Source organism: Humulus lupulus, chromosome 5 (assembly GCF_963169125.1).
Source record: "Humulus lupulus chromosome 5, drHumLupu1.1, whole genome shotgun sequence".
NCBI lineage: Eukaryota > Viridiplantae > Streptophyta > Magnoliopsida > Rosales > Cannabaceae > Humulus > Humulus lupulus.
Window position 1 is genome coordinate 222366110 of NC_084797.1, and position 14043 is coordinate 222380152.

General features: G+C 35.0%; 1 protein-coding gene and 1 pseudogene across 3 annotated transcripts; both read right to left on the reverse strand.

Annotated features, from left to right (window-relative positions):
• Positions 1 to 4550: 4550 nt before the first annotated feature.
• Positions 4551 to 9864, reverse strand: LOC133833998 (protein CURVATURE THYLAKOID 1D, chloroplastic-like). 3 transcript variants are annotated; one of them, XR_009893260.1, is made up of 7 exons: positions 9366 to 9864; positions 7839 to 7943; positions 7661 to 7732; positions 5134 to 5206; positions 4985 to 5019; positions 4756 to 4868; positions 4551 to 4624 (listed from the first exon to the last, which is right to left on the reverse strand). XR_009893260.1 is itself a non-coding variant. In XM_062263542.1 (5 exons), exons 2-5 carry the CDS (start codon positions 8164 to 8166, stop codon positions 7476 to 7478), a joined length of 381 nt encoding a protein of 126 aa, XP_062119526.1. In that variant the 5' UTR covers positions 8167 to 8172; positions 9366 to 9864; the 3' UTR covers positions 7194 to 7475. The 3 variants fall into 3 exon arrangements, 1 of the variants encoding a protein (XP_062119526.1); XR_009893259.1 differs by lacking the exon at positions 4985 to 5019 and having other exon boundaries at positions 9366 to 9863; XM_062263542.1 differs by lacking the exons at positions 4551 to 4624; positions 4756 to 4868; positions 4985 to 5019; positions 5134 to 5206 and adding exons at positions 7194 to 7577; positions 8065 to 8172.
• Positions 8110 to 8190, reverse strand: LOC133780831 (small nucleolar RNA snoR128; annotated as a pseudogene).
• Positions 9865 to 14043: the final 4179 nt, after the last annotated feature.

The window sequence follows — 14043 nt, forward strand, 5'->3', positions numbered from 1 at the left end:
GTCCATTGGGCTTATAATCAAATGGGAAATTTCATAGGACAAAAAGGATACAAGGGTTAGAGAAACTGAAGGAAGGACTCATCCATTCCGCTGCGTATAATGTAAATATTCTTATCATTATTTCTCTTTGAATTCAATTTTACAAACATGTTCTAGGCTATCTCATATTAGTTTGTTTAAGATTCGATCTACATGAAAATAAATAAAGATCCTGTATAAGTTTCCCAACAGTGCTATCATGCACGACATCAACCTCGTTATCATCATCGATACTTGGATAATCCTAGTTCTTTCGATGGTTGACTTATTCTACTACCTTCCACTACAAGAAAAAATGCTTTTAATAACACCGAAAATGTGTTATCAAAACATACGATAACACTTTCTAATGTGTTAAGACCGACTATGTTATCGTAGGTCAGGGTACTTTACATAACACTTTATCAATGTTATGCAGATGTGTTATTGTACTGTCAACGATAACACAATTTCTGTGTTATTTTAATATATATATATATAAGTGTTGAATTATGTTATTTATAGTCGATTATATAACACTTTTTTTGTGTTATACTACACTTTAGCATAACACTTTTTTTGTGTTATATTAGTATAACACTTTTTTTGTGTTATACTACACTTTAATATAACACTTTTTTTGTGTTATGCTATACTTTAGCATAACACATTTTTTGTATTATACTAGACTTTAATATAACACATTATTTGTGTTATACTACACTTTAGTATAACACATGTATTATATTAGCTTAGAGAAACATAATCTTTTTTTACTTACACAAAACTAGGAAAATAAATATGAAAGTTGAAGCCAAATAAGGTAACATAAATAGATTTTTATTAATTACTCAAAATGTAATTACAATATTTAGTCGACTAGTCTAGGCTTAAGAAATCATATTACAACATAATTTATGCCCAATTTAGATTCCTTTATCACTAAATACAAAACAAGAAATGTACACAAAAATTAGTGAAATACATTCTTCCATTCTAAAGGCCTCAACTACAAATGTTGTCAAGAATTGCTCCAAAGAAATCATCTCAATATACCTGCACATTGTAAAAAAAAAGTCCTTTTATTATTAATATGAAGAAACAATTCATACATTTTGTACTAACTTCTATCCCCATTTATTTCTTCTCTAAAGACCTAGCAAGGTTAATTCCTTTCTGTAAAGTTCAATACAAACATAGCATTGATATGTAAATAGCTTTGGAAAAATTCTCTCTGTGATAGGTAACCAACAGGGCATCAAGTATGGCATCCAAATTAACAAGTAGAATGTGAATATGGCTGTTAGAGGTCCTTTATGAAGCCCATGCTATTCCTCTTATTCTCCCAAAGTTTCTCTTTCTTTCTAAGTTCGAAGTGGGAAATGTGTTTAGAGTTAGGCTATGGGAAACAAGACAAACAAAAACTGGGAAAAAAAAAAGTGGAAACGTTATCTTTTTGTATTAATAAACTAAAATATGTTTCTTGTCAAGAAAGCGAAAAGCACTAGCTTTCCAACTTAGATTTCACGAGAACTTCTAAGATTTCTAGTTGCATAAATTTTTATGTTTTTTAGCCTAACTAAATAACCATACACACACACCATACCTAAATCATGTGCCATACACACCGCCAAGCTTTTCGAGAAAAGACAGGAGCCATAATTTCCACAAACTTGAAACATATTCAGAAGGTATTGTTAAACTTTACACCATTCAAGATATCTTTCCATAAAACATAAACATATTCATATGAGAATCACTTCCAGGTGGGCTCTATCTCATGCAAGTGGTTCTTGTGACTCAATTCATAAAAGCTCAAACCATCCAAACACGACTTTAATTCATTTTATAAGTAAAAATCAAATATTGAAAATCAAATGGATTTGTTGCAGAAACATTGGGTAAAGGCCAATTTGATATATTATTATTTAGATAATTACTATGTCTTGTATAAGACAAACTAAAGTATCAAACAAAAACTCTGGAAATTGTCATGTTTTAAGTTCATATATGGGAATATGACATTATAAAAAAGGAAACCTCATCAAAATTCTGCCAGGAAGAGATGCTTTCATAATACTATGTGGTAATTCATTTCAAGAGGGAAACTATAATATTTTATGAACATAAGAAAGGTCCAGTCTAATTCATTGCAAGTATAAAACAATAGCAAACAGAGGATAGGATATAGCAAAAAACACAAAATAACAAAGAAACCCAACAATAGCAACAAACAAGATTTCTAATGGAAATTCTCAATCCCCGGTCATTACAATGCAAGCTGGATTGATGATAAATTTATACATAGCTATTAGCTATGAAGAGCATGAAGAAACAAACTATCACCAATATCAATCAAATCAACTATTACTGGTAAAAGATGTTGGGGGTAGTGGGTACTAGTCCAGCAGTCCTTATGGTTTCAAATTTTTTGCAATAAATAAGAAGAAACGTCGCTAAAGCTTTTTATATTCTAGAGAAAGCACAAAAATTACCCTCAAATTTTATTCTAGAGAAACTATATAATGAGAAGTAAAATCACGCAATACAACACTCAAATTTTATTAATCAAAATTATCCATCATAACATAACATACTCACAACAAAAGAAAGGCCTTGCTTGAAGCACCATAAGGTGGGACCAAGCAAGACACCAAATATCAAAGGTGGGTCATGATTTTTCTTCTCAAGAAATGAAAAGTTGCATTTCTACATGAAGCTTTTCTTCCATGGAATTCAAACAAAGAAGTTGGAATAGAAAGTCCCCAAAGTGATTGACCTAACTGAATCTCAAGTCTTCTTGAAGCAGCTGTATGGGAAAACGAGTCTAGTCTACCCTTACCTAGTCTTCCAACAGGAAAAGAAACTCTATACCTAATAAACTTACAATAGAAACTTGAACAAAACTAAAAGAACAACTCCCAACAGCAAAGAAACAGAGCCAAATGACTCTGTTTATTTAGTTAGCAAACTATGGAATTGATTTTTATTTTGTTTTTCTTTCTCATATTAGAAAAATAAAGTTACAATTATGCCTAGCATCTCTGATTTAACAAATAAGTAAAGCAAGAAAGAAGGAAATAAAAAAGAAAAGAATAGCAGAAAAACCACAACGGTAAAAAAAAAAATTGCCCAACATACACTACATCAAACCAATAAGAGAAAAGGAAAAATCTAAAACGCAACTATAATGGAGGCTATCTAATTGCCAGAATAAAGAACTATACAAAAGGAGCACCCAGCAGCATAAATAGAAAGTAATTAGACAAAAGGGTTGTAGATGGAGAACATGTGATAAAATAAATAAACAATAATAAAAGAAATATAGAAAAACATAATTATAAATCCAATACCATAATTGTTTCTATTAACCAATACATGCAGGGATATGTTAAGGCAAGACACATTTTTCCCAGTGAAAGAATAGTTTATATGGAATAAATTTCAGCAAAGTAAAGGAGATTATTAAACAATGTGAAAATGCACAACAAGGCTATATGGCTACAGGCTATATGGCTACAGTCAAATTGATTTCTTTTATTATTTCTACTTTTGAGTATGTGGTGGACCAACTTTTACTCAATAAGCATTTCTTTAGATGGAGCCTGAAACAACTATCACTGTAGAAAAAAAAAGTCCTTTTGTACAAGTCAGATTAAAGCCTGAGAAACTCCATCGACAAGGATTAGTGTGATTCTCCAACATTCTAACACCTATGAAAATTATTACCATCAAGATTTTACTCATTACTACACTTTTTTACCTTTTTGACATACCTTTACGAGGATTTCTTGTTCTCTATTGTACTTATTCTACAGAAAAGTTATCATTTTGTCACAACATGTTAGTCACAACAAAAAGTTGTTTGTAACTAAAAAAATAACTTTAGTCATAAATTGTCACAAACTTATTCTGAACCCCATAACAACTGGTTCATCTTTTCTATTTAGCATATCATTTTCAAACCTAAGTAGAAGCCAGAGATGGGGTATTTCAAAAATCAATAATTATTACTTTCACTGTTTCACAGACAGATTCTTTATCCCCCCAAACAAATAAATATTTATGAATATAAATAAATCACCCCCTAAAAATATCTTAACCACACAAAAAAGGCCAAAGGTTTAAACTTTAAAGATAGAAGGCATCTTTTATTTTTTGCTGTGTTTACTTCAAACTCTTCCCAAAAAAACTAAACTCAGATGAACCAAGTAATAGTCTTTATTTTTTATTTTTCCTTTCTAAACTTCAAATATTAAAGAATATCCTCACAACTCATTCCCCAAGATCAAGATGTGTGAGAAAGAGAGCTTACATTTTTGGTTTCATCCTGAATGTAGATGGGTCGGTCATGGCTCCAATTTGTCATAGATTCTTGGACATACTTGTACATGTCTCTGGTGATTTAAGCCTTGAGCTGTGGAGATTTAAAGAAGCCACCCACTAGTCCATGGATTCTCCTTTGCAAGCTTCCATTGATAAGCAAAATAGAAGACTTTCCCATCAACTCAGTTAGAGATTTTGGGTAAGAAGGCACAAAAACCTTTGCATCAAGTACCAACAGAAAGAAGTTGTTAAGAAACCCAATAGTTTTTATAATTTGACCCTGAATAATGAGAGAAAGAAGTTCAAGTTAAACCAAAGAGCTGTAAGTACCAACAGAAATTATGAACTAATAGCATCCTGGAAATCATTGAAACGTGATGAAGACAACTAAAACAACACAATATAACAAACCTCAACAGCTCCTGCATTCTAAGGTTTATACACAATAAATTGTTGAAATTTGAGATCATTAGCGATATTTTGATGTTCCACAACTTCCCCCCTAAGTATTATTCTGAAACTTGCTGGTAGAAATAGTTAAGAAATGCAAAAAAGAGATGAGTGAGAGACAGAGAGAGAGAGAGGGAGCCAAGAGAGACAAAGAGAGCAGAAATAAAAATGTAGAAAAAAAAATACAAACCTGAAAAATGGGACAGATCTTGAGCTGAAATGGTCCTGCTCACAACATTGTAAATATTTTCCTTTATGAGTTATTGAAAAAAAAAATACCAAACTGAATTGACAATGTTTTGCACCAAGGGTACAATGTAGAAGAAGAATAAAATTTACCAGTCTTAGAATATCTCCATGTTTCTTATCCTCTGCTTCAACAGCTCTGTCTAGAATACCCCCTGATGTGGCACTAAATGTGGAGAAAAATAAAAATTTACAAAATTAATTAAGTGAAAATCTGTCAAAAGAACAACTGAATTGAAGAAAAGATGAATTTTGCATATGTGTTTCATTAAATTGCAGAGTGGGAAATCAAAGGGCTGTCCACAAGGAAATAGAACAAATCCATATAAAGTCAGAACATATCAAACTCGTATGACTTTATTTGATTAGTTATTATAATACTTTTCTAATAGTCTAAACTTCTATGGTGTATAATTTTGATAAACTTCTTCATCAACAGAAGTTTAATGAATTATCACCTTTTCTAATGCTATTATTCTTACTATGCTTTATGTCTTCCCTTTCTTTTATTATGCAAAAAACACAGACCAGCTGAAAAAAACAATTTGAAAACAATACTTTTGTGTAAAGTTTCAAGAGAAACATGTACATAAACATGTAAATGTAGGAGGGGATAGGTATCACTGAAATATTAAATTCAATCGTGGAGAGGATTCCCCCACCTCAAGATACTGTCGATAGGCCACTGAAGGCTTTAATATTTGATAGGTAGAAATTTTGTACGTGCTGTTATTATTATTTTATGGAAGAAGACATGCCACCATCTTTAAAGTCAAGTTTTCAGTTTGCTCACCATTTTGACCCTTAAAAATTTCTAACTGTGATTTTTATAGAGGTTTTCCTGTTTGGCTAAAGTATGTTCCTGGTATGAGCCTTTTAAGGTTTCCTTCACTCATTTTATTTGTATGTTCTAGTGAGAAAGACTTGCAAGAGATTTTATAGATTGGCAGTTAAATAAGCACACAAATGGCAACATTACATTCGCGTTTTTACTCATATCCAGTTTTATGGAGTTCTTAAGGAAATTCTGCTATAATGCATGAAAGAAAACCTACACACATCTACTTAATTTATCTTGACAAGTATAAACATTACCAAGCCTATTCAAGAAGTAGCAACCTCAAGATATCAACCATTGAAATTGCAACTCCTGGAAAAACTGAAAAGGTATTTACCTCAATGTATAGAACACTAGACTTATCCTGTGGTTTTCTCCTTGATCGAAGATCTTTAAGACTGTGTTCCACTGTTTCAACAGAATCATATTGAATTCCTTCTGCTCTCCTGTTGTTCCAGTGCTTCCAATGAAAAGGAGTCCCTCAGGTATTTAAAACTGCAAGTAAGTACTGGGCAATACGCTCTTCTCCAACCACTGAAACAACTTCAGTTACTAGTTCAGATCACATCAAACAAATTAGTTTCAAACACTACTATAAATAAGTAAGCAATCCAATTCACCAACATGCATTACTCTTTATGCATACTGTATGATATTGTATCTTAATGGTGAGTTTCATAAGAATCAACTATATGTTCAATATAATTTGACTAGCAAGTTTGAACTCAATTACCTTTACTATATGCCTTTGAGACAAAGTAAGTATTCCAACCAAGCGATAGTACAGAAACTTGAAAATGAAGCCAATACTTTGGAGCTTGTTTTGGTGATTGTCCCAAGTAAGCTTGTGCATAGAACTTTCTCAAGTTCTTTGTAACATTGTCTAAACTTAAATATTGTGCCTTAATTCTAGTGTTCTTTTGATCTGAGTAAGTAAAAAATGCATCTAACTCGGTGTCAATAACAAAGGTTCACAAGAAACAGAAAATGAGACATGACAAGCAAATTTCTTAAGCTAAAAAGTACAGGGAATCCATGATTTTCTGTTTACATGATTTTCTTAAGCAAATTTCTTAATTTTTTTTTTAAAAGTATCATTTTTTATACAAAAATATTCAAAATGTGTACAAAAAATAACACAACAAACCCTTGTTGATTTTATTTATTACGTTGAAATTTATTTACACAGTTTTATTTTGGGAATTTACCCCAAATACAGTAGTTTCTCTTTCTTTCTTTTTTCCTAATTTTACGTGTTTTTTTAATTTTGTTTCATTTTTATATGTGATGTTTTTTTTCCTAGATGGATGCCCTATAAACATAGGGGTGCTATTCATCAAAACTAAACAAAACAGAGTTCTGAGTACAAGTAAAAAACAAAAAACATAGGAGGACTAAGTCGTGAGACCAGCAGAACTAACTAAAATAACCAAAATCCAGAAGAAAAAAAACAAGATAAACCGAAGAGAAACTAAATAGCGGTCACTTAAACCAGCAGGAAAAAAAAAACTAAGCTTCAAGAAAAGGATAATCATGGAGGGAATATCTGATGGTAGTCGTAAAAAATCGAAGGGTTAATAGTAAGTATATCCACCTCTCAATTAAATTCACAGTTTGTATTAACATTACTAAAAAAACTCAAGGAACATGGTATGAAAGTAAAATAATTAATGCAAGCAATTAACTCCTCCCTTCTTTTCTGCAAGTCATAAAATAAAAAATGGACATGACTACTAAAAATGTAAAGCATTACTCATAATGAAAAACATTTAGTACTTTTACCTTGAATATCAGATAGCGAGATGCGAACCAAACTGTATAGCCAAGACCAACAATCTCCAACAATTTGGGGAACTGATTCATTTCATTGAATTAAGCATATCAACATTATGCCAACTTAGGGAAAAACAATCTATTGACTTGATTGAAAAACAAAGATGCTAAGGAAAAGCCTACACACCACCGGGATAGAATCAATTGCTCCAACAACAGCTGATGCTAGCCACAGGGTAAGCAAGGCACCGCCACCAAAAAGTAAGAAAGAGTAAGTGTCTTCGGATTCAAACTGCAAGTAGTGAAAAATTATCTGTTAATGACAATTAAACTCAGTATACTGACATGTCAGTATGCATGTGTATATATCAACAAACAACAAGCATAACAATAGACATGAAACGGTGTTCTACCCTCATCTTATCTACTAAGAAACTGTGCTTCTGGAGAACCTTGTGTTGCTCAGGTAACCACTCAGGATAACGACTCATAAAGCAAATAAGTTTAACTTTCATCACTTCCTGGTCTCATCATAGCAAGTAGATAAAAACAAACGTCATTTTTAAACACATGATAATTTATAGTTGTCATGGAGCCCAATAAGGTGAGCTTTTGTAGTGGGATTGGAGAAAAATAAACACATGATAATCTTTGTTACTTATATCTCCTAAATTGTACATATATACGCGCCACTCATTTTAACTGATATAAAATATCACTTTATTGAGAATCATAAGTTTATTTAAAGATATTAAAGATACTTACCATTTGCATAAAGTCTACGAATAACAACAAATTAATACCATCTATGCAAAACTTAGATAAATCAAGTATCAATTGGGGAATAAAACTGAAAATATTACACCTCTAATAAATTTGAATATTGTCAGTTTAGTTTAAAGATATTATTCACATATATCTCAGTGAAGCATTTATTCAAACACTTCTAATGCATTATTTAAAAGATTAGTAATATATACTTTAAAAAAGCAAGCAAGACCATCAAAAGCAGTAAAATTATGGAACAGAGCACATCCCACTATATATATCTAAAACTTACCTCATTCACACTCATAAAGCCATTTATATATATTTATAGCTAAAGAGCATAAATACACGGGTCTTACACTAACACATACAATCATTATAATTCCAAAACTCATAAAATTGATCACTATGATATCAAACTGATTAACATATCTCGTATATATGCATATAGCTAGCCGATGGTGGTGGTGGTGGTGGAAGAAGAAGGAGGCTTGTCTTCGATTCTAACGGAGGTGATGACATGATTGGGCTTAGTGGAGTAGTTGAGGGTACTTAGATTAGGAATGTGGAACAGAGAAGTGGGCAGTTCTTTAGGCAAGCATCGAAGCTTGAGTTAAAATCTGTACATACACAAGAAAATAGAATTACAGGTTATTGAGGAATTTAATCAAACAATTTATATGCACACCAAATTTTGAAAAGAACAAAATATAATATCATCTTAAATGGATTTATATGTTCTCACACCTTGAAACTGTATTTACAAATTAGCTATGGTGTAAAACTTATAATTTCTTGTTCGGTCTTTTTGTGAAGAGAAAAGATCATCACTATCATACTTATCAATTATAGCAATTAAACTAATTTTTTTCCATTTAAAATTTCAAAAAAGAAAAATAAATAGAAAAAAAGACAAGAAAAGAGAGAAGAGTTTGTGTTGTGTTACCTTCTGAATACAACTGGCACAATTCCAGCACGGTACTGAGCAATTTGAAGGAAAGCAGGCTCGGCCAAATCGAAGTGCTGGAGCTGAGGATTACACCAGCCACCGTTGTCCTTGGACAGAGCAAAGTTTGGGGGACAGAAGTTGGTGGCGGTGACGGTGATGGTTCTGGCGAGGCACCACCAGTGCTTTATTTCAATTGGATTGAAACAATTTTTAAGCAACTGAGTAAGAACATACTTATTTGTTGAGGATACGAAAGCTTTCCAGGTGGTTTAGAGAAGTCGCGAGAATGATTGCTAGAAATCCATGAGGATGATTGGAGAAATGGATGAGACAATCGGGGATGAGGAGAAATGGGAGAGAGAAAGATTGAGAATAAAATTCTTGTGGTGTGGTTAGGTGGTCGGAGATGAGGATGATGGTGGTTACGGGAGTGCGGCTAGGGCGAAGGGAAGAGAGAGACGAGAAGGAGAAGGGGAAAAAAGGTATGAGAATTGGGTCTCTCTCAGGTCTCGCAAATTTTCAGGTCACAAATTAAAAAAAATCAAAGTGGCGCAGGATGGAGTATTATTACAGCCCTTTTTTTTTCACAAAGTGGCCCATTATAGTACTCTAGCATAACACTTTTTTATTAGTATTATATTCATGTGTTATGGAAATGGGTATTTGGTGTAGTGTTCCAATTTTTTTTGAAGGATATTCCAAGTAGAAAAATTGTTTTGCTTGAGTGGCGAGAATAAACTGCTTGTTCTTGTACCATTCAGAATTAATCATGATACTAGTTATGTTATTCTCAGTCACATTTCGACCATTGCTTGCATTGGTGTTGAACCATTTGCATCGAAACAATACTACTGAGTAACCATGGGAATAAAATAACTCTACAATCTCCTCAGGTTGGCCATAGATAGTGAAACCATTGGATCCTGGCTCGGAAACTTTGCTATTTTGAGTGGTACGTCTTTCGTCATAACTATGTACCAAAAACTTCACACTGTCAACAATGCAAGTAGTGTAGGAGTATGCATTCTAATTGGACCCATTTGCTAAAGAAAATAATTCATCAGTACACTCATTTGACTGTACTTGTCGCAAACTACCCATCTATAGAGTATGACACAAAAAAAAAACACAATGAGATTAGTATTAATCGGTACAAATTTTGTAAGAATTCAACAGTTTTGATAATTTACCTTCCATTTAAACCAACCAGGGAAATATTTTTGAAGAATTATGTTTGAATTTTCTCGAAGGCATTCACTGTATAGCACAAGGATTAAGGTAAGATAACAGTTTGCTATGAATTAAATTTAATAAATTCATATATGTGTTGAGCTACTTACTCCATGTATGGTTGGATTTCAGGGCAATTGTTGAGTACAAATCACTCCGCTTCTTTTCGACGAAGATAATCAAGGGATATGATTTTCTTTTTGCTACTTGGACAACATTGTGATTCAAAAATTGACAACTATCTTTTAAGAATAACAACATCCGCATTTCTTTCCGGGCAATTAAATTTAGAATCTACGCTCTGAAGATATTGCGAACAAAAAGTCAAAGTTTCATCGGCAACATAACCCTCCGCTATAGAACCTTCAGGGTGCCCCTTATTCCTGACATAATTTTTTAACTTCTTCATATATCGCTCAAATGGATACATCCACCTCATGTAAATTGGTCCTCCGAGGATAGCTTCTTGCGGTAAATGAAGAATTAAATGAATCATTATGTCAAAAAAGGCTAGTGGAAAAATTAACTCAAAATTGCACAAAATTTGTATCACTTAATCTTCTGCATATTCTCCATGTCCATAACAACCAATGTATGAGCACAAATTTGCTTATAGAAATTGCAAAGCTCAATGATTGTCTTCGAAATAGACTTATCCAAGTAGCCTTGTACTCCTACCGGCAACAGACATTGCATAAGAATGTGACAATCATGGGATTTCAACCTAACAATGTTACCATCATTGTATGTTACTTTTTTTAGAGAAATTTGAACTGAAGCCATCAGAAAGTCTAACTCCTTTTACGAACTGAAAAAAAAAATCATCTATCATCTGATGTTAAAGAGTACATACGATGTGGTTTTATCAACTTCGTACCGTCTTTGTTACACCCAGATTTCGAGATAAGAAATTATGACCTCGAAGGTTGGACTCGTTGAGTGTGAGCTTGAGATATATAAAAATGCATGTTCCAGCTGTAAACCCTCGTTGCAAGACGACAATCTCAAAGATGTAGCCTCGAGATTCTTTCTAAGCTCGAAATAGCATAACATCGGGATACATCTGTTAGTGAATGCCTTCAGACCGAGTAGTCCGAGCTTAAAGAGCACAAGCTCGAAATGTGACAGCCTCGATGGTATCTATCTGCTCCGAGCGGGTCTTGGAATAAGACGGCGAGTTCGTAACCTGTCCGTAAACCTTGACTGACGCGATGCTGGTTGCTGACCTCAGAGATTTGATGAGTCATGTGATGTAACGCGTTCTGTACCTTTAAAGATATTTATTGTTGTAACATCCCAACATTAAAGGGATATTAACAAGTCTGTTATCCGTTTCCTGGTCTTCAGGGGACATTTCCTTGTATATAGGAGTTACAACATTTAATATCATTATTTCAATTAATATGCAGAAGTATCTTCCCGAAATATGTGGGAATGAACTCTGAAAACTCTTTATAAATAGAGAGGTCATGAACACTTGTAAAAACAGGATCTTTTGATATCTTGAGAGAGAACTCTGGGGAATTCATCTCTGAAAGATTTCCAGAAAACTCCAAGTTCTAATAAAATAGACTCGTGGACTAGGCAGATTTAACTACTGAACCACGTAAAACTCTTGTTGTTCTGCCATACTATTCACCTGCACCATAGCTCATATTGTTTAATTGCTCTACATTTTAAGTTGACGAAAAAAGGCGTCAACAGTTTGGTGCTTTCGTTGAGAGCATTAAGCAGTACGAATCTGAGTCTAGTCATTTAAAAAAGCCTCCCTGATTAGCTATGGCCGCGAATGATCCTAATATTCCTAAAGAAGAAGTCAACTATCCGTGGCGCCCTGGGAAACAGACAATGACGAATTCAGAACCAGAGGAGAGAAGTGAGTCCTCCGATTCTCGAGGACCTCTAGCACCACCGGCCCCCAGGGACGACGAGGACATGTATTATAATCATGAACGATATGTTCCCATTGTGGAACTCGAAAATCATTAGTTGAGAAAGAAATTGGATGAGGCCAAGAAGCGTAACGAGGAATTAGCTAGATTGGCTATGGAGGCACAGGCGGCTCAGCCTCAACCTCCGTCTGAGGTCCAGGTCCCACCTCCGCGGGACGTTCATGTTCCTCCCTGCAGGCCTCGTGGACGACCTCACAAAAATGCCGCCACAAGATGAACGGAGCAACCTCTGCCACCAGTAGAACAACCTGCTCCCTCAAGGCCCCGAAGAAACACCCGGGCTAGAGCTCCTGTTAACTCAACTGCTGAGTTACCAGCTGAAACTGGGAATAACCGAACCCCTGTAGCGGCTCGGACTCAGAATCCTGGTAACATGCAGAATGTTCCCGAGCCAGCACAGGCAAACTCAGGACCATCAAGACCCCGAAATGGGTGGCAGCCACCATCACCCATACGGCACCCTCCGTCGCCAATAAGGTATCCCTCTCCGTCTTAGAGAAACACACAATCGACTCAGGGTGATAGGGAAAGGCGGGCTGGATGGAAGCAGGGGAATGGAGAAACTGCTAGAGAACGGAGAGGCGCCCAGCCGACGAGAAGACAAATATCTCGGTCTCACACTATAGAGACGAGGAAACCTGAGAGGAATCCATCTCGAAACAATCATGCAACAAGCCTCGCCAGTGAAGACTCAGGGGACACCAGATCAGTCAGTATGTATGATCAAGGACGCAGAAATACTGGGAACCAAAGGAACCACCCTGACTTGCAAGAACACCTGAATCAAAATCGGGGTAGTGGTAACCCCTCAAACCCAGACCTGAGAGATCGACTAAATGGGTGCAAGGATCCCATGCGAAGGCGCGAGCCTGGAATTATGATCAACGACAACCAATTCAGGCGAGACCCCCCGTGGATCCAGTTCAGGAGGGAATTGATCAACTGGAAAGAGCATTTAGGCTCTTATTGAATGAGCAAGGCTGGAATTGGGATGAATATTCTGATGAGGAGCTTGAACCATCCACTCCCCACATTTCCAACACTCTGTTTCCTTAGGGGTTTCAGATTCCTCATGTCCCACCTTTTGAAGGGAAATCCGACACGTACAGTCACTTAAGTACATTTAACACTATTATGAGAGAAAGTAATGTGGGTTACGAGTTCAGATGCATGCTTTTTCCAGCATCGCTTACAAGACCAGCAAAAAACTAGTTCGAAAAATATAAGAGGCATTCAATCACTTCTTGGGATCAGCTGTCAAGGGATTTCAAGAAGCAATTTAGAGCCATGATCAGGATAAGGCCCGAGGCATCGACCCTGACCAACGTCTGGCAATAGCCAAATGAAACGCTGAAAAGCTACCTTACAAGATTCAATCTGGAAGTCTCCCGAACTCATGATGTAGACGACAGCGGTCATTTAATGGCCGTCCAAGCTGGGGTAATGCCGGGAAGTCCCCTCTGGGAAGATATGCAGAGGAAGCCTGTGAGGTC